The sequence below is a fragment of the Rhipicephalus sanguineus genome, chromosome 1, assembly GCF_013339695.2.
Source record: "Rhipicephalus sanguineus isolate Rsan-2018 chromosome 1, BIME_Rsan_1.4, whole genome shotgun sequence".
Classification (NCBI taxonomy): domain Eukaryota; kingdom Metazoa; phylum Arthropoda; class Arachnida; order Ixodida; family Ixodidae; genus Rhipicephalus; species Rhipicephalus sanguineus.
Genome location: NC_051176.1, coordinates 195,968,407 through 195,987,971, shown reverse-complemented (window position 1 = coordinate 195,987,971; position 19,565 = coordinate 195,968,407). Strand labels below are relative to the sequence as shown.

At 48.8% G+C, this 19,565-nt stretch overlaps 1 protein-coding gene across 1 annotated transcript in view; it reads left to right on the top strand.

Moving 5' to 3' along the window:
* The window catches only part of LOC119404996 (probable G-protein coupled receptor CG31760), a 166,890-nt gene that overhangs the window by 90,018 nt on the left and 57,307 nt on the right, over positions 1 to 19,565 (top strand). Inside the window, exons 3-5 of the mRNA XM_037671748.2 lie at positions 2,819 to 2,990; positions 3,623 to 3,899; positions 14,931 to 15,318. Coding sequence (XP_037527676.1) covers positions 2,883 to 2,990; positions 3,623 to 3,899; positions 14,931 to 15,318 — 773 coding nt within the window. The 5' untranslated portion in view covers positions 2,819 to 2,882. The remainder of the gene's footprint in view (positions 1 to 2,818; positions 2,991 to 3,622; positions 3,900 to 14,930; positions 15,319 to 19,565) is intronic.

Here is a 19,565-nt window from a genome sequence, read left to right as displayed (position 1 = left end):
TCGTTATCGCGGGTTTCGACTGTAGTTGTAATACATTACATGAAGCATACTTAGAATGAAGGACCTGTTATGTGCTCGCTGTTTTTAGCCGCAGCATGAAACACGAGCTCATGCAACTTAAGTTGTGTAATTCCTTAAGTTTAAGTTTTTCATCGAAATATGTGGGAATGGTTGCAATAATCTTTCACAGTAAATAAAAAGACACCACACGTACTCTAAAGGGGTCTGACTGTTATCCTTGTATTGTATACTTATCGAGTCCCTGTACTAGTAAACGTAATGCAGGATGATGGCAACAGCTAAACTCCGACACGATGGATTGTAAAGAGATTTTAAGCTCGCTAACACTGATGCACACGCAGCACGCACGCATTAGGCAGCCGTTCCTGCTTTAAGCGTCGTAGGGGCGTACTGCGATGGGAGCGAAAGGCAAAAATTCAGGCGCACTTCCATTTAGGCGCACGTTCTGTACTCTAGATGGTCAAGACTAATCCGGACTGCCCCCATCTATGCCGTAACTCATAATCGCATTGTTGTTTTGGTCAGTAAAACCCAGAATTAAAATATATGTATATATACATTTTTAGCACGCGCACACACGTATAGTTCTGATGGAGTCACGGATGCACAACTATGCATATGTGCGCGCGCTGTTTTTTTTTTTTTTTTTTTTTTTTGTGCGTGCACGAATGCTGGCAGCAGTTCTGGAATCGACGCAGCGTTCGGAAAACTTTGTTGTGGCCTCCGAGCACTGTCGTCGTGGGTCTCGGGCACGGGCCCAGAATAACGCTGGTAGAAAATGATCGATTGTTGATCCGTGACAAACAGTCATTTTTCGTTTCTTCTTCAAGCACATAATCCATTATCCCGCATGGTGCAATACTCAGAGTCTGAGCTATCCGCGCGGCCACTAAAAGAAGGGTTAACTTCCGCCTTGCGGATACGATTTGAAGTTTGACGTGATTTGTGGCGTTTAAAGAAAAAACAAGTTAACTAATATTCACTGTGGTGAGGAAATGTTCTGTTTAGGCCGTATGCTCTGTCTTTTTTTGATAAATACTTCTAGAAACTGTCATGTAGACTAACGTGGAAACAACTCAAGAGTAACATTTTTGACTGTGCAACTCGGTCATAAATGGGTATCACAGGTCTATAAGCTAATTTTATTAATTTACGTCTAATCTAAAAAAAGAAACGCGTTATACACCGCTCCGAAATAACGTACAAATTTGTTGTATAGGATTTGTGAATATCTGTGATAAACATTGCAAGAATTTAGATTAACCTGTAAATTGAATATATAAATTGACGCTTCTGTACTAATCAAGGGATTTACATAGAAGAAGAATCGCCGATGGAATTTGTTAGCGCTGTCACAGCCACAGCGTCGTGATTGGTGTAGTGGTGTCCAGGAAGCCGTGAAGATGTTCCTTTTTGTCACAGCGGACTGACGCGCCATGTCAAGTACTGTTCGCACAGGTTCGATAATCCACTCTAGTGCTGGTTTTGCGTCCCAAAACACAGTCCACGTTCCATATTTGGGACGCCATGCTAGGAAACGCAACGTGTTAGAAGTACGAGCTCATTCTTTTCGCGAAAAGCACGTGAGCTGCACTTGAGGCGTTGGCGGCTGTTATGGTTACTTCTTGCGCTGAGTACAACAGAAGCAGGACTAAGTACAGGGACACTGTTGCGCACCATCCGTCGTCAAAGTGTCCCTGTTTTTCGTGCTCGTTTTGTTGTGCTAAGCGCAAGAGGTAACCATGCTTACACCGACAGTGGCGAGATCACGCTCAGTACAGCTCTTCACCATTACGTAGCTTTTCTAATGCACTGTTGCGCATGTTAAAGGGGTGCTCGAAAACATATTGAGCGCTTACAAACAGGGACGTAAGGGAGACGACAACACAATGCGCTTACGTCCCTGTTTGTAAGCGCTCAATATGTTTCCGAGTTCCGTTTACCAACACGCCCAAAAAATGGCAATGCTAAAGGGGTGCTGACACCATTTTTCGGAGGTGTATCTCCTGTATAGAGATACGGCTCTGAGCAAGTGTGAAGCTCAGCAAAGGCTGATTGATAAGGTATTTTATTTCGATATCAAAGTCAATTTTTCCATGGCACACCTACCGACGTCGACATTAGCTTGATGTCAGGCTACAGTACAAATACCGGTGGCTTCACGCAGCGGTCTGCCTAGTTGTGATGACATCAGGTACCAAAGCTTCTAAAATGGCCGCTTGTGCGTCATCAAGGGAGTCACGGTGCGGAGCGGCCGTGGAAACGTCACGATATCTTGCGCGAGCACGTGACGAGAAGCTCATACCTTGTTGTGACGTCAGGGTACAGCAGGAACCGAAACTAGCTTTTAAAACATATGTACTTACTTTTTCAGGGTGCTTTCCGCTTAGCAGTGTATTTTCTAGGCTCTTGAGTGCTTGGCCTTTCATTTGACGCAAGAAAACAACTGAAAATTTTCGTGTCTGTACACCTTTAAGGACAAGTGCTCTCAGAGACAAACTTTAAGCAGTGTGATTATCGCCTTTTTTTCTTGTTTCGTTCTTTCCTTTATTTCCTTTTTTTGGCATTGTATCCTCCTATTATCTCTTATTCCTTTTTCCCCTTTCCCTAGCGCGGGTAAGCCAGTCAGTCTATAAACTGGCTAACATCCCTCCCTCGTTTCCTTCCTTCCTTCCTTTACTATTAACTGTGCTAAGCGTGCTAACGAGTGCTACATGATCTTAAGACTAACTATTACTTTGTCGTGAGCGTTCTTTCCCTTTTATTTTTCCCGGTGGGCCTTTTGTGTGGGCAGCAGCAGGTGCAGCAGCGCTGAGGCCGGCCTAGCAGTGAGGGCGGCGCCATAGGCGCACAATGCGCTGATGTCGGGCCGCCGCCAGGCCCTGCTGTGCGTCGCCCTTCTCGGATTCTGGGCCCTCGGTTCCGGCTGCCTACACTGCAAGCACCGTGCTCGCATCCTTCGATATCAGGTCGGTAGGAGCGCGCTCTGCGTCTGCGTCCGATAGATATGTGTGACATTTTCGCATTTCGATACACGCGCGTACAAGCGACAACCTGTGAATGTCGGCAAAGTACGAAGGAACCACGAAAGCCTCTGTTATACGTCGCCGTTTTGTAGTAAATGAAATATACGTGGAAGAACTTAGTTTTTGTGTTCACGCGGTGTATTTGGACTCAGCCGAAAAGTCGCTGTTTGCTCTCTCTCAGGCAACGCAGGCGGTTACATCCATGCACGTTCTGTTTCGAGGCTGTGCATAACGAGGTGGTGAATGGGCCGTCTCATCGCAATGTCTGTAGCTCTTGAAGTACCAACGTTTAAATCGGCATTGTCTTGCCTGTGATTTGTGAAGCTTAATAAATTAAATTAAAAATGTTGTAAAGGTTAACCTGGGAACATCATGCTATGTGTGTACTGAAGATTGAGCCAACGATTCTGCACTGAGCATACGAAAGCGACAGATGCAAGTCCCCTACCGGACGTCATCAGAGCCATCACTCTCGAAAGAGAGCAGTAAGGTATGCGGTATTGTGTAATGTCCCATACTGGTGTATTGCGGACAGTGCGTATTGTGTAACCGTCTCACAAGGTAAATTCGTACAGCGCCAGCGACCAGCCGGGGACGATGAGCGGCCGGCGGTGCGGGTGTCGCGGCATGCCACCACCGCGTCGACACCGGAGGAGCGCCTGGAGAGCGTCGAATCGGTGGTGTGCGACAGCACATCGGGCTTCAGCCCCTTCCCAGCAGACTCAGCAGCCCCTACCGAGTCGTTCCACGTAGTGGATGTCGAGCTGCCTGAAGCACACGCCGAGCTGCTGCGGCAAAAAGTGGACTTGGCCGCCCGCCTGCTCGTCCAAGTGGCAGAACACAACAGCGAACGTGAGTTCTGCGACATGTGGCAAACGTAATCGACGACGCGCACACGCGTAGTGTCGCACGTTGTCTGTGTAAGGGACGGAAGCTGGAGAATCAAGTGGCCACGCACATATTGCTTACGCGCGTTGAAGAATTAGCGCATGTTTTTTTTTTGTTTTTTAAAAATCGCGAATCGCATTCCTGGGTTCGCTGGAGTGCACCGTGCCGCATTCCTGGGCATGATCCGCTGAAAGAAATCAAATAGTGAATCTATAGATTCACCAGTTGATTGCCTCCACTGGGCCGTACTCACTTTGTAAAACAGAAGACGTTGAAAAACAATGAGTTCACTGGCAAAGACGTGAGGCTAGCTTACCTGAACTCCTCGTTTCTCTCGAAGTGTTGCCTGCTGCGCGTTCCCCGGCCTTCTCTGAAGAAGAAGAAGAAGCTACAAGGCCTCTTCTACAGCAATGCAACATTGAGATGTCACTTCTGGATGGGAGTGACGTTCACCTAGGCTTATTTTTTTCATGCAACTCTCCACGCTACAACTACCAGCGTCTTTGGCTGGTTGTTGTGGATTCTTCTTTCGAAGCCAGATCACTTCGTCTCGAAAGCATTCTCGATGACAAAGGTAGTTAGACTGTGATCACATATGTAATTAGATCAGAAAGTGACCTGTGCGTTGCTATGGTTTCCGAAACCGGCTGACCACCCGTAGACTAAGAAAGAGAGGGAGACGTTGCATAGACTAAAAATGCACTATGTCCGCTTCCCTTTATTACCGAGCGCTTACAAGGAAGAAGAAAGGGGAGATAATGGGGTAAAATGGAAGGCTGGGCCTAGGCAGCACCGCACCGTAGGCCTTGTAGTAGCAAAGCGGGCTCACAGAGAGATCGTGGCAGCCCGTCTGCCTCCAGGAACTCTATAGAGAGCCCAGAAGACTAGGCTAGGAATTTTGTAGAAGAGCAAGTCCGCACAAAAGGTGGGCCGAGGAGCCGGAGCGAGGAATTCAGTAGCGTGAACTGCTGTGCAGATGGTGCCGTAGCATCTCTGATGCAGCGTATGTTGAGCAGGACGGGATGGCTGCTGTCACTTCATTGCCGCTTCTGGATGTGCACGCAGTGTTCTATCTGTTGCTCTTTTGCTTATTTAGCCCAATCCACTTGGGTAGAGATAGAGATAAATGGTACACGTACACGAGGCTGCATGGCTGCTCGTAGAAACTTCAGTAGCGCCTTCGCCGCAACTTCGGGCACTGGGGGTGGACCAACGTATACAACATTCTACAGATTATGGTGGCACCTCTGTGTCGTGCTCCGAGTTATACAGTCGTCAGCTCTGCTCGTGCTCCCTTTGAATGTTGTGCTCATGCCTTCCTTGGCTTTGCTGTGCGACTGGGCCGTTTATGGTATGCGCCATCGGTTCGGAACAGATTAATTCACTGACCAATTTAAGGGCGTTTCGCTTTTCATTTCCTCGCCTGGCTGAGATTTATCTGCTACACCTCTTTACGCCAGCAGAAGCACGCCAGACAAACGAAGGTCAGCAGCCAGCAGTACACCGAAAAAAGAAAAAAAGGCCCCGAGAACAATCCGTTCCGCGTCTGGAAAACGTTTTCGCTGTGCGTGTTCTCTCGCCCACGGCTTACTCGCATTTTCTCACCAGAGTTGACGAGCCTTTAAACTGCCGTAACAAAAGCTGAGGTGCGTTATGCCGGCCTGAAAGCCTGCATAACGGGCCCGTGTTCACAAAAACACTTTACGCTAGAATTATTCGTAACATAAATTTTCAGGCAATCTTGGTGCTACACATATTAACGAGGCCAGTTGGTCAATCTGAAAAATCTCTGACAAACGCAAAGCTTCGTAAATTCGGCACCAGGAGAATTGTAGAGCAGAGCAAAATAATACGCGCGAGAAATCGCATTTCTTATGTTTGTTTTTTTTTTTTACAACTGACTTGAGTAACATCTAACGAAAAAAGTTCGGGATGCTGTTGCTGTAGCCATAATGAATGCGAAATCGCAAATAAGACGAAAATAGTAGTCGCACAGAATTCCTGGCGAATTCGTCGCAGTTTTGTGGAACCTGCCTCTGATTTGCGCTTTCTGGCATTCTCGTTCAATTTCAAAATGTTTCCCTCGGAGTCTCTAACACGGAGGGGATCGGTAGATAAGACGGGCTTTAATACGAAAACAACAGCTGCCGCTGTCGCCGCAGTTCTTAAAAATAAATAAATAAATATAATAATGCTTCTGTGGAACGCATTGTTCATCCCGATATGGCCGACGAGTCGGGTTCGTGTCGGTGAAACGTTTTGCATGGCGTATCACGAGGTCACGCTCGACGGGTTAACGTGCGAGTAGCGGACGTTCTCATTTTTTACCTTCAAAGTACGCGCAAGTTATACTGACAGCATCTATACTACCCGAGCCACAATGTGATTCCGAATGTATAGCGCCGTTTGCCTAATTGAATACAACGCACGTACATTGTGGAACGGGATAAGCTTGCAGTCAGTCGTCCTTGCATTGTGGGAGTTACACAGTGATGGCGCGAGTGAGATGAACATTCGTGTTGCACGCAGTAAGTCGTTAGCTGTAGATAAAAATGTAAGTTTCCACTCTTATTCTGCGGAAATGAATATAGAAGAGAAAAAAAAGGTCGTTTTTTTTTATGGGTCTGCCGATTTCGCAACTTGAAAGCTGAGATGACGTTAGTAGGGCCTGGGAAGCGTCATTTCACTGGTGTTTATAGCCAGCCACAGGCATGAGGCAAGTGGCGCGACATCAGCAAGGCGTGTGCGCTCTCGATAAAATCTGGGGACGTCAAACCCGTTGGTCCCGCGCGGGGTGGCCACAACCGCCGAAGTTCCGGTGCTATGCGGCCCCGCGTGAGGTTCGAGGCAATTTATTTCTGGCCTGCAGGGGCGAAAGGCGAAGCGTCCTGCTCCTCGACGACCTTGCGCTATCCCTGTAACGCTCCGAGGCAGTACGCTTTACGGCCCAGTACACCGGCAGCGAAAGTGATCAACGCTCACGGTGGTGCGAAGTATTGCTCTCGCGAACCGTATTTATTCATCGGGGCTACACGCTACCGGCAATTGCGTGCATAATTATCGATGACCTCACTTTGCTGCCCTCTCAGGCACGATTCGAGTAACGGCGGAAGTGAAGTGGGTTTATTCTCAGCGAAGTTACGTGTATGCAAACGATGCGGCTTGTGTAACCAATTTCTGGAATGTTTTCTTTCCTCCTTTCTCGCGAGTTGTTCAGCTATAAAAAAAGAATATGCAAATTCCACGCTCTGCGCAAATCGGTTAAAGCGGAGCGCTTTTCGGTGTTTGCGAAGAATGCTTTTTTTCGTTTTTTAGCTGAAGCTTCTATAGATCAGAACATTTTTACTCTCGCACCCAAGTTTAGAGCAAGCATACATAATCTTGACCCCAGTTGTCATCTGTCGGAGAGGACAGTGTAGGGGCTTCGGGATAGTTACGTCACAGCTGACGGCAAGTGAACACTGGCGGCCATCATGTGATAAGAACAGGCTGGATGCTAGAGTAGTCGTCCGTTCCGCGTAATCAGCAGCCCCCCAGCCTAGATGGCTGCCCCTGCAAGCGATGAAAATTCTGGTCTATAAGTTACACGTCTGGGTGGCGGCATAATTTGCGAAAAATCAGGCGCCGGCGAGTGTACAGAAGTGCGGGCATACACAAAAAAAAAAAAAAAAATTCGGCAGATCCCGAGTGCCGTGGGAGTCGATGTTATGCGAAGCATGCGGCGGGAAGGTGACTGTGGCGTAATATTTTTTACTGAGCGACACGTTACAAAATGACGCTAAAGATTTGTATAAATTTTACACGCACACATATATGTTGAAGAGCCTCATATGTGTTATATAACCAGTTGTTTACGGTTGGGTAACGCTGCCAATGGCAACGTGGGTATTACCAACACCAGAAGCGGTAAGCTGATATGTAGTGTTTATACGTGTCCCGAGAACGCACGCACGTTTCACGAACTCGTGTGCATGTGTGCAAGAAGTTCTTGACAGTTCTTGAACAAGGGCATCATCACCGTGATCAGTGAGCACCAGCAGCTGCTCATGACTTGTTATAGGATCCGGTCGTGATTGTGGTGACGAGGAGTCCATGTGTAGTGATGTATGTGGTATAGTAGAGCTGTTGGAATTCGTGGATGCCTCGGTCATTTCGTCGACAAATAATCTCTCGATAGAGCCGGCGACCTGTCGGAACCTGAAGCCACCCTTCGCGTTGGTGGTATAGGCCGTCGAGGCTTGTAGGCCTGGATAGTGCTACGTAGACCAACGTCAGTGGATGGTGCTTGTCGTATTTGTAGACTGTCTGGGCGTATGCGGCCTACGTAGCCTAGTCTACAAAGCGGCTGCCAATCAATCTGGCATCATCCTCGGTCAGCATGAGGCCATCGCCCAGCCTCGTAAGAAATGAAGAGGACACTGCGTCGTTTTGGCGGACGAAGTGCACTTTACGGTGCAGTGATGTGTATATCATATATAACTTTCGTTAATGCATTCCTGCGGGGTCGAGCAATGCTTTAATTTAGCTTGCTGAATCATAGGCATACAAACGTACTATTTTTTAGACTGCTATAAAAGTGAAGCCAACACTGGAACCACAGACGTTAATCTGATATGACGCCTGTGTCGTAGGAGTACACATCGTATGAGTATCACGTAGTGTTTATTGGTTTCTTGTAAAATTAGATAGCAAGCACCACAACCACAACTGACGTTGCACCGATATTACACCTGCGTAGGCTGTTTTTCCAAACCAGTTTATAGACCTGGCGTGGCTCTGTGGTAGAATACCTGATTGCCACGCAGAATGCTTGGGTTCGATTCCTGCTGGGATCCTAATTTTTATTCTTTCCATTCGTCGAGCAACGCTGTCGATGTTGGTTTTCCTTAGCGCTCTAGCATATAAGTTACCAATGTCTGTTCTCGCCGTTCCTGGGTAGATATAAACTGTCAATCACCTGTGGCGCATACCCGTACACCACGGCCCGTGGTAAACGGGTATGTGCCACACGTGTCTAGTGGAACGGGTTTGACGACGTACGCGACAGGATTTTCACGTTATTCATGTCATGACCCGACAATCATATTCGTCAAATCCTCTTACCCTCCCATGCCAATTTCGGTTTACACCAAGTTAAGGCGGCGATCATGAGAGCTCCCAGACGTAGGCGGCTAGATAGATAGATAGATACGTAGATAGAAACGCTCAAAGTGCCAAAGGTTCGCTAAGAAATGCTTCGCATTTAAAAGCCCTCAAAGGTGCACCGGTCACATGCGCATTTGCATGCGCCGTTTTCCAATGACTGATGCTTTCTCTATCGTGGATTTGTCGGCGATCATCCGTTTCTGATACGGAAATCTGATCTTTTATCGAGCTCACTTGTCATTTCACGTCGCCGCATTTCGTCGTTGCCTTTCATTGTTGCATTTCGTTGTTTCACGCATGGCCACCGTTGTTGCCTGTAGCAACAGAAGTGTGGCGCCGCTAAGCACGCGGGTGAAGGTCCGATTCCCGGCATGGAGGAAGGAAAAAGCTTGGAGGGAGCATTCCGCCATCCGATGGAAATAAATAAATAAAGAACCGTAGCACGTCAGGCACGCGCACGCTAAGCTTCGCTTCTCCCCATTTTCCCGATTGGGGAAGGGCTCCTATTTTTTTTTCTTTTTCGAAAACATTCACGTCGCGCGCATCCTGCGAATGACGACGAAGGAATGACAACGCCAGCATACGGGCGGATGTGGAAAAATTCTGGACTTTTACGTGCCCAAGCTTCGATATGAGTGCGATGCACGTCGTAGTGGCGGAGTGTGGGTTGATTTCGGCCACCCGCTGTTCTTTAATGTGCACCTAAAATTAATCACGCTAGCGTTTTCGCTGTTATCAAAATGCGGCCGCCGTGGCGGAAATCGAACCCGCGTCCTCGAGCAATTAGCGCAACGCCGTATCCGCCAAGCTACCGCGAAGGTGGGGTGTGTGAGGAACGGTGGCGGCAAGAATATAATGTGCACACGGGTACCGCCAGCACCCGACAAGTGTGGGGAACAGAGGAACTAAAATTCACTGTATAAAACCATATACGATGGCAATATACGAGCACTTGACGCCGCACTCCTCACTCGGAAAACGAACGTATGCCGAAATTGTCGCTAATTAGAAAAGTCCCAGTGATTGAATACTCGCTGGCTGGTTTCGATTCCGCAATCAGTGCAATCTGGACGATGGTAACTGTTTTTAGACTGCTCGTTAGCTGCTTCTCTTTCATCGGGGGGATGTTCACATGGACACATGTCACGCACTCCCTCACGTTTCGCCGTCGCTAATGATGCGCAGCCGGCTTCCTTTTCGCGGTTTCGCAGTTCTGGAGATTCGTTTATTTTCTCTCTCTTCGTTTTAGCGCAAACACGCCGTGTACTGACAACGCGACGTAGGCGGCCTCGGTGATTTCCACGCTTGCTTCTTTCTAGCGGAAGTTACCGATCGACGACGCTGCTCAGCACACAGCCTCCAAATATTATACAATTCCGTGCTCAAATTGTCTTTGCGGGCGATCTGGACGGAGTGTCCGTCTTTGTTTACTTGTTTTGGAATAACTTCGGGCACACAGGTGGAGAGGTAGGCTATATCAGAGCCAGCTATCCCTATAGGTAGCTGAGAAATGTTGACCAACCATTTCCACACACCATTGGTCTGCAAAAAAAAAAAATTGCAGCTCACCTCACTCAGCCTCACTCAACAATTCTATTTTGCTCTGATGGCTCACTCGTACTCAGGCTCACCAAAATTTTCCTCACCCGGACTCACTCCGACTCAGACTCGCAAAATTTTTTGTCAGTCGGACTCACCCGGACTCAAGCTAACCAACATATTACTCAGTCGGATTCACTCAGACTCACATTCACGGCTTGTCCTGAGCCTGAGTGAGTCGACTCGTGAGTCCGTTAGCGTAAAATTAGCTTTGTCGATCATGGTGACAATGCTCTTTAACGCCAATATCTCTCGTAATCGGTGCTCCACGATACGCTTTTTCAACTTGTACTTTGAAATAATAGTTATTCGTGGTTTCAAATCAGTAAGGACATTTCTATGAAATACGCGACTCACACGAGATATTTTTATCAAGAACATCCCGTTAAAGAGTTTGCGGGGGGAAGCCATGGCACCCGCTCCCCCCTGATCAATAAATACTGAAGTGCAATGAACGCCAGTGCGTTCAGATATGTGTTAATAGACTTGAGTATAAACGTAAGCCGTTCTAAGGCGAATAGTAATGCTGAAGATGACTAGATAGGACCATAGATCGGCAATAAAAGGTGGAGCTCACTCAGACTCACTCAAGAAATATAATATGCGCTTAGGGCTTACTCGGACTCAAGCTCACCAATATTTCCTTCAACCGAACTCACTCGGACTCAGATTAAGTAAAATTTTCCTCAACCGGACACACACACACACACACACACACACACACACACACACACACACACACACACACACACACACACACACACACACACACACACACACACACACACACACACACACACACACACACACACACACACAAACGCGCGCGCGCGCACGCACGCACGCACGCACACAGCAATGCTCGCTGTGAAGGTACTTGGACACCTAGAACGGCTACCGATTGCGACGTAACTTGAAATTGATAACATGATGGCACTGACATGGACTGTACCGAATTATTAGTCAAAGACGTTTGAACAGCCTGCGACTCTGCTTGAACACGTGGCCATGATATAGCACTGCCACAGAGAGAGAGAGAGAGAGAAATAGATGAAAAGGAAGAGGCAGGGAGGTTAACCTGGTGCGAGCGACCCGTTTGCTACCCTGCACAGGGGTGGGGATATAGGGGTCGGAAAGAGGACAGAGAGAAAGGGAGATAAGATAAAAACAAAACAAAACATGTACACATGCACACACATGCAGGGTGTCCTATCACAGCCGTTGTGATAGCCCGGTTGAACGCAGAAAGCGCATTAGCGCCTGCACAGCCTTCTTCTGAGACGTAAAGTCCTGTCGGTGGCGCAGGATTCTTTCTTCTGAAAGAGTTCGGTCGTCCAATTTGTCAAGCGCGTTGCAAAGCGACTGTCTCTGCGAACAGTACTGTGGACAGTCGCACAGAATATGCTTAATTGTTTCATCACTTCCGCAGTGGTCACAAGCTGCGGTGTCGGTCATTGCTATGCGGAACGCGTACGCACAGGTAAATGCGACACCCAACCATAACCTGCACAGAAGGGTAGCGTCACGTCGACGAAGTCCCGGGGGAATTCGAAGGCTGAGTGTTGGGTCTAGGGCGTATAGTCGTGCGTGCTGGAAGTGTGGCTCGTTCCACTGCAACATGGTGAGTTGGCGAGCAAGCACGCTGAGCTTCCGTGCAGCGTCAGTTCTGGAGAGCGGTATTAAGAGTTGATTGTTTTCAGTATGGGCGGAACGGGCAGCTTGATCGGCCCGTTCATTGCCGATAATTCCACAGTGACTTGGAAGCCACTGAAAAGTTATTTCGTGCCCTTTCTCAGTTAAATGGTGCGTGTCTTCTGCAATCTCAAATACAAGTTGTTCGTGCGGGCCGCGTCGTAAAGGTGACAGAAGAGACTGCAGTGCCGCCTTGGAGTCGCTGAACGTAGTCCATTTTTGTGCCCGTTCATCACTTATGAAATGTAATGCGACACGAAGCGCTGCGAGCTCTGCTGCCGTCGATGTCGTAAGGTGGGAGGTCTTGAATTTGATTGTTGTGGCTTTGATCGGTATCACAACTGCTGCAGTTGAGCTGTTTGGCAAAACGGAGCCGTCAGTGTATACGTGTACATAGCCTTGGTACTTCTCATATAGCAGAAGTAAAGCGAGCTGTTTAAGGGCAGGTGACGACATATGCGCTTTTTTCCGGATGCCAGGTATTGTTAGGCTGATGTTGGGCTGAGTCAGGCACCACGGAGGAATCGAAGGTCTCGCGGCGGGCATTAAACATGTTGGTAAAGACTCGCGATAAGCGGTTACCGTTTGGCAAAAAGATGCGCGTGGTCTGTCTGCTGGTAAAGAGGCTAGGTGGTGGCGGGGAGTCCGAGCCAGATGCCTTATATGTGTCCTGAGTGTTTCAACGTCAATGTGTGTCTTGATGAGATGGTCTCCGGCGATCGCTATAGAAGCCGCCGTCGATGCACTAAGAGGCAAGCCTAGGCAAATCCGGAGTGCCTGGGCCTGAACACTTTGTAACGTTCGTAGGCTTGTTTTGCTTGCGTTGGTTAATGCAGGCAAGCTGTACCGCAGGAAGCCGAGAAAAAGTACCCTGTACAGCTGTAGCATGGCACTTGGGGACATTCCCCAAGTCTTCCCAGCGAAAAACTTCAACAGATGACAGACGCCAATCAACCGCTTTTTTAGGTACGATACGTGATGGCTCCATGATATGTCTCTGTCAATTATGACACCCAGAAACTTGTGTGATCGAATATACGGTATAGCTTGACCGTTGATTATTACGCTGTAGTTATTCATAGGCTTGCGCGTAAACGCCACGAGAGCGCACTTCTCGGAAGAAATTTCCAAGCCTCTGTTACGGAGGTAATGGGCAGTTTGAGTGGCAGCTCTTTGAATTCTCGCTCGCAACTGTAGGCGTGTTACGGCGGACGTCCAAATGCAGAGATCATCCGCGTACATTGATAGCCTAACTGTGCTTGGCAGGTGCTCAAGGAGGGCAATCAGCGTAAGATTGAACAGCACAGGACTGAGTACGCCGCCCTGAGGGACGCCACGGTAGCTATAATGTGGAGATGTTTGGCCGTCCTCGGTGCTCACAAAAAAGGATCGCATTGAGAGATAGCTACGTATCCAACGTAACATCCGACCGCCTATTCCTACCTCTTCGAGAGCGGTGAGGATGGCTTCATGCGTAACGTTGTCATACGCCCCTTTGACGTCGAGGAACAAGGAAGCGCAGAGACGCTTTCGGCCTTTCTCGTGTTGAACGTAGGTGACCAGGTCGACTACGTTGTCAATTGATGATCGACCACGTCGAAATCCTGCCATGGCATCTGGGTAGGTATTGTTGCACTCCAAGTACCACTCCAGGCGTCCGAGGATCATCCTCTCCATAACTTTGCCTACACAACTGGCCAATGCGATGGGGCGGTAGGATGAGAGCTCCAACGGTGACTTGCCCGGCTTCAGCAGTGGAACCAGGCGACTAGTCTTCCAGCTTGTCGGGAGCGTGCCATCCTGCCAGGATTTGTTGTACAACTCCAGGAGACAAGTTCTCGCGCGTCACAGTACAAACCTGTTGCTAGGCAGGTTCTTCTTGTAGTGCGTATGAAAGTGTACTTACCCGCTTCCTACCCGCCACGGTGTTCTAGTGGTTATGGTCTTCCAGCTTGTCGGGAGCGTGCCATCCTGCCAGGATTTGTTGTACAACTCCAGGAGACAAGTTCTCGCGCGTCACAGTACAAACCTGTTGCTAGGCAGGTTCTTCTTGTAGTGCGTATGAAAGTGTACTTACCCGCTTCCTACCCGCCACGGTGTTCTAGTGGTTATGGTGCTTGACGGCTGACCCGAATGACGGCTGACCTGGATGGAAATGCGGCGGCCGCATTTCGATCCAGGTGAAATGCTAGAGGCCCGTGAACATAGATTTAAGTGCACGTTAAAGAACACCAGATGTTCAAAATTTCCGGAGCCCTCCACTGCGGCGTCCCCCATAACCATATCGGGTACGTAAAGCCCCAGCTATTTTTACCTTGTAAGTTCCCCGTCCACAACTGGTCAGTCGCAATACGTACGTACATGAAAGTGAGAAAGTTAATTAAACATCGATTAGTGCGATACTTTAACGTTTCTTCTGCCGCAACTTGTAGTTTACAACTGAATGAATTTTCTTCGTTTCATCCGAAGCCCTGTTTTTCAGTGTAAGTGTACGTGAAAACACCGGCTGTGTATTTGCGAGAGCCGGCTTGTGACATTTGGACGGTGCTGCTCGTGCAGGTTTGCTGCTGTTGCTGCTGAACGAGACGCTGGCCTCGGACGATCGGTTCTCGGCTTGCCGGGTTCTGCTGGCAGGTGCCAATGGCACCGCGTCGCGTCCATGGGTCACCTACCTGGCGTCGCTGAGCCGCGGGGAGGCCGGTCGGCTCGCGGAGCACCGCAACTTCCAGCTGCCCCCTCACGTGCCATGGCTTCCAACCGAGGACGAGGACGAGCCGGCGGCAGCAGCAGCGGCGGGCCGACCGCGCGTCGACGCCGCCACTTACCGCGGCCGCTGGTCCAACACCTACTACTCGTGCCAGTTGCGCCGTTGGCTCGTATCCTATACTGTGCTGGTGTTCACTGGAAACGCGCCACCGCCGGCATCCTCGTCCCCATCGCCATCAAGGTGGGTCAGCTGATTGATTGATTGATTGATTGATTGATTGATTGATTGATTGATTGATTCATTCATTCATTTACTGACTGTCCGAGTGACCGAATGAGTGAGTGAGTGAGTGAGTGAGTGAGTGAGTGAGTGAGTGAGTGAGTGAGTGAGTGAGTGAGTGAGTGAGTGAGTGAGTGAGTGAGTGAGTGAGTGAGTGAGTGAGTGAGTGAGTGAGTGAGTGAGTGAGTGAGTGAGTGAGTGAGTGAGTGATGTGCTGAACTTCGTAGCCGCATCGGTATGCGATAGCGAAGACCTCAGATTTAATATTAGAACATTTGAAGCTCTAAAACAGCTGCCACAGTGAGGGAATTCGTGCACGCTGTTTAAAGTGTCTTTCAAGAAATGTGTCCGGCAAATCCTCAAAAATAACGGAAACGGAATATTTGCTTGCTGCCTTCATAATTACCCTTTCTGTAGCGGCCAACGTCTTAAGATAGTCGGAGATATCAATTACGGCAGGAAATAAAGAAATTAAATTAATTAGCTTTTTTAATTTGGGGCGACAGGCGGTGGGGTTTAAATTGTAGAACCAAAGTCACTCCTGCAAGGAACCCATCGCCGCCATGAGATTTCGAAAAGGTGGTCTCTGATCATTATTGCGGAGTAATGAAGCCTGACCAAAGACGCAGACGATCTATAGTTGTTGGTCGAATTTTTCTTAGCAGTAATGCCAACCCACCAATACTTTTCCCACTAATCCCGACGCAAGCCTTAATCAACATTCTTCTCCTCATACAGTTGCGTTTTGCAACGCTCAAAGTCTGCCGGCCGTCCGATCGAGCTGCGCATCGGGTGACACTGACCTGTGGCGTTGAGCAGCCGTGTACGTTCAGACAGCGGCGTAAGTTCTTCGACAAACACGTGTAGTATTGCCGGTAACCGAACGTCGCAACAGCCTCGCACGGCTTGCTGCCATCGGACGCGAAAGGAATGAAAGGGGGAGCCAGGTAGGGCCGCGTATTTTCTCCGTCCGACGCCGTTATATTACCGACTCTCGCGTTTGTCATCATTCTCTCCACGACCTTCCGCGCGGTCTCTCTCTCGGCCGCGCAAACAGGCAACGAGAAAAGGCTTTCGGTGCTGCCCAATTCGGGCCGCTGACGACGTCCTCGCTCGTCCCAGATGCCGCGAAAATGGAGGGCGGCCGTGTTGGGCGCCGAGCAATAATCGGGCGCCGCCTTCTTCCCGTGCAGCTCCATTCCTTTGCCCCTTCGGGAGCGGCGCGCATCTTCGCGTGGCCCGTGGGCGCTGGCATTAGCGGTGCTGCCCCTCCGTGCCACATCTAGCGCGCCCGGCGCGTCTCCCCCATTTCTCGCTGCGTGGGCGCGGTGATGGTGGCGGAATAACGAGGAAAACAAGGCTGCCGCGAGCGGATAATGCCGTTTTCTCGCGGCCGCGTGTGCTTCGGCCGACGCCGGGTCCTGACCGTGTTTACGAGATCCATCGCAATCAGCGCATCACCGTCGTTTTGGTCACTCCGTGTACGCGCGTGGCAATTCGGAGATGAGATGTAATTCTTTCGTGGCGGCAATGGAACTTCGTATTGTACATAGTAGTGAGCTAGTGCAACGAAACACGCAGCCTCTGAGCGTCCGTACAGATCTACGAGCGCAGCAACGATGAGGCTGAATTCAGTTCAGCATATAAGGGGGAAATTGCGGGCGCTTTCTGTGCGGCTGCGGTTGTGAGAACGAAAAGGGGGATGGCAGACAGGTACGTCGGCAAGGAAATAGTAATGTAATATTCTGTCCTCCGAGGTTGTCATTGGTAAATGTGTAAAATTAAAAAAAAGCACGCATTGTAATTAAGCTGTTTTTCTTAAACAATCAGTGCTGTTTGAAGACATTCTAACTTTGTTCCGTCGATCCTTGATGAGTTCTCAACCTTAAACGTTGTTAGAAGTAACTGGTGCCGGGTTTGGTTATATTAACCCCTCCTTGTCATTTTTGTGCCGCTCAGATTTATCACATTGTTATCCTGCTTTTAAATAGGCTGACGGTTACCACTTCCACCGTCTCTCCCAAATAAAAAAATGAAATTGCAGTATCATTGAGTGTACAAAGCCAGCAGGTTTTTTTTTTGTATGGGTCGTTAAGGAAATAATTCTAAGCTCACAAATAATGCGGATTACAAAAGTGGATAGAATTAAAAGCCAGATATGTAACTTAAACGTGTTACACTTGCATATTTGCTGAACAAGGCACACATTGGACTCAAGTTTCTTATTTTATTCCAAGTCAAATTACAGCAGGAAGCTTCACCCCTATGCATATCTTGTTTCAACCTTTCACCACAAGCGAAATTCTGCCCATTATAAACGTCCCCCCCCCCCCCCAAAAGAAAGTAATAATAAAAGAAGTAGTTTTGCACTTAATGCGCAGAACTGACGCAGTTGAATAGACACAGTAGGCCTTAGGCTGTTTCTTTGTTCACTGCTGCTGTCAAGAACTCATATTACTAGTGAATATTTATTGATAATGAATATGACTATCCTGGCAGCCTATTCGGGGAGCGGGGTTACATAAGACTGAGATAGAAAGGGGTTGATAGATTGGGGGGGGGGGGGGGGTGAGTATGAGAGGCACTAAAGGCTCCTCTCTAAATTGAAATTTTCCTCACTCGTTTGTAAAAGCTGACTGCTTGTCCCGGTGACGTAACGGAAAGAATTATTCCGGTACTTCCCTTACCTATCTAGTACTAGCCACTGGCCTCTAGAAAAAAAAAATCTTTAGCTTCTTTCTATTGACGTCGTTCGACTTCCCTCAAGTTTATATTTGGGCTACCCAACTAATAGGCCCCACAATATCATCAAGAAAATGAAAGACATACGAACTAAAAGCGGAATGTAAAAGAAAAAATTGTCTAATGAAGGCGAAGCCAACGCGCTCAGTTTTAACGTATGTTTTAAAAAAAGATCACATGGCCAATTATTGGTCAATCCATCTGTGTTGGTACGAGCCAGATTAGAGGGACATCATCATAATCACCATAATCAATCCTTGCCTTTGCATGTATAAGAAAAGTTAGGATCGTGTCCGCAGTCTAGAAGACGACATGCCACGCAAGACGGTGAAGGCGCCGACGCCATCTGTATCGAGTACATGAGCCAGTTATTGAGGCGACAGCAACAGTTAAGACAGCGTTAGCCAGCCATGGCCGTCCATTATCAGTATTCTCCCCTGCGCGTGAGCTATAAAACGCGCAAGCTTAGCACAGGCAAACAACAAGCGCATGCATCTCCTTGTGCCGTGCAAATTTATGTCTTAATAGAATCAAACGGCTATAACCCAGCAAGCATTGCGCTATCCACCTGGTTTTCTTATGTCTCTCTTTTTACAGCGTAAGCTGTAGAATCTTATTACATTCATTACAGCTCCAATGAAACCTTTTTTTTTTTTGTGGGTTCATTCAGCAAGCAATTACTTGTTACGTGTCTAGAAACGTCGACGCATTGTGAAGTCGACTGCTGCTTGTTTGCAGCGCTGCCGCATGTTCTTCGAACGAGTGTAATTACTGAGTCACACATTCGCTCTTATACATTACGTAGCAGTTCGGGCGAACATGCCCGGCATCGGCTAGTTCAAGCCTAAAAGTGGTGCATGAAGCTTGTTCCCGGCCCGCGCGACGCCCACAGAGGAGCTCCGCGGCGGTTTCGATGACTCATCGGTAGGGCGGACTCCAGCACTTGAGTTAACGAAGGGATTTGTTCTCCGATATTTACAACGGGCAGGTACAACCAAGGATTACGGCGCTATGGAGGCAGTCGAGGCGCTCCGGGTAATTTCAGCCAGCCACACAGGACTGAGGGGTGGACAGAGCCAGTTGGATTCTAACATCCAATAGATGGCCAGGAGGTAAATCTCCGGAGCCAAAGCGCGTTCCACCGGGACCGCTGAAGGAAAATCAGGCCCACGCGAAGTGGAAACGGGCCCGCTGCCCGAACACTGTTCGCACGCCCAGAGCGTGCATGGTGTAACGTGAGCTGCGCATGGGGGCAGCGAGCTCAGCGTCTAGCCGGCGCCGACGACCAGTTCCTGGGATTATACAGGTACATCTATACTAGTCCAAATAAGGCTCAAATGGCGATTCTACAACGGTCGCCAAGGTACGATTGCCGAAATCTCATGTGACTGGGAGGGAGGGGCCCAATGGGTCTCCATAACCGACAAAAGCATGTGCACATGCAAGCAAAGCTGAACTGCATTGTT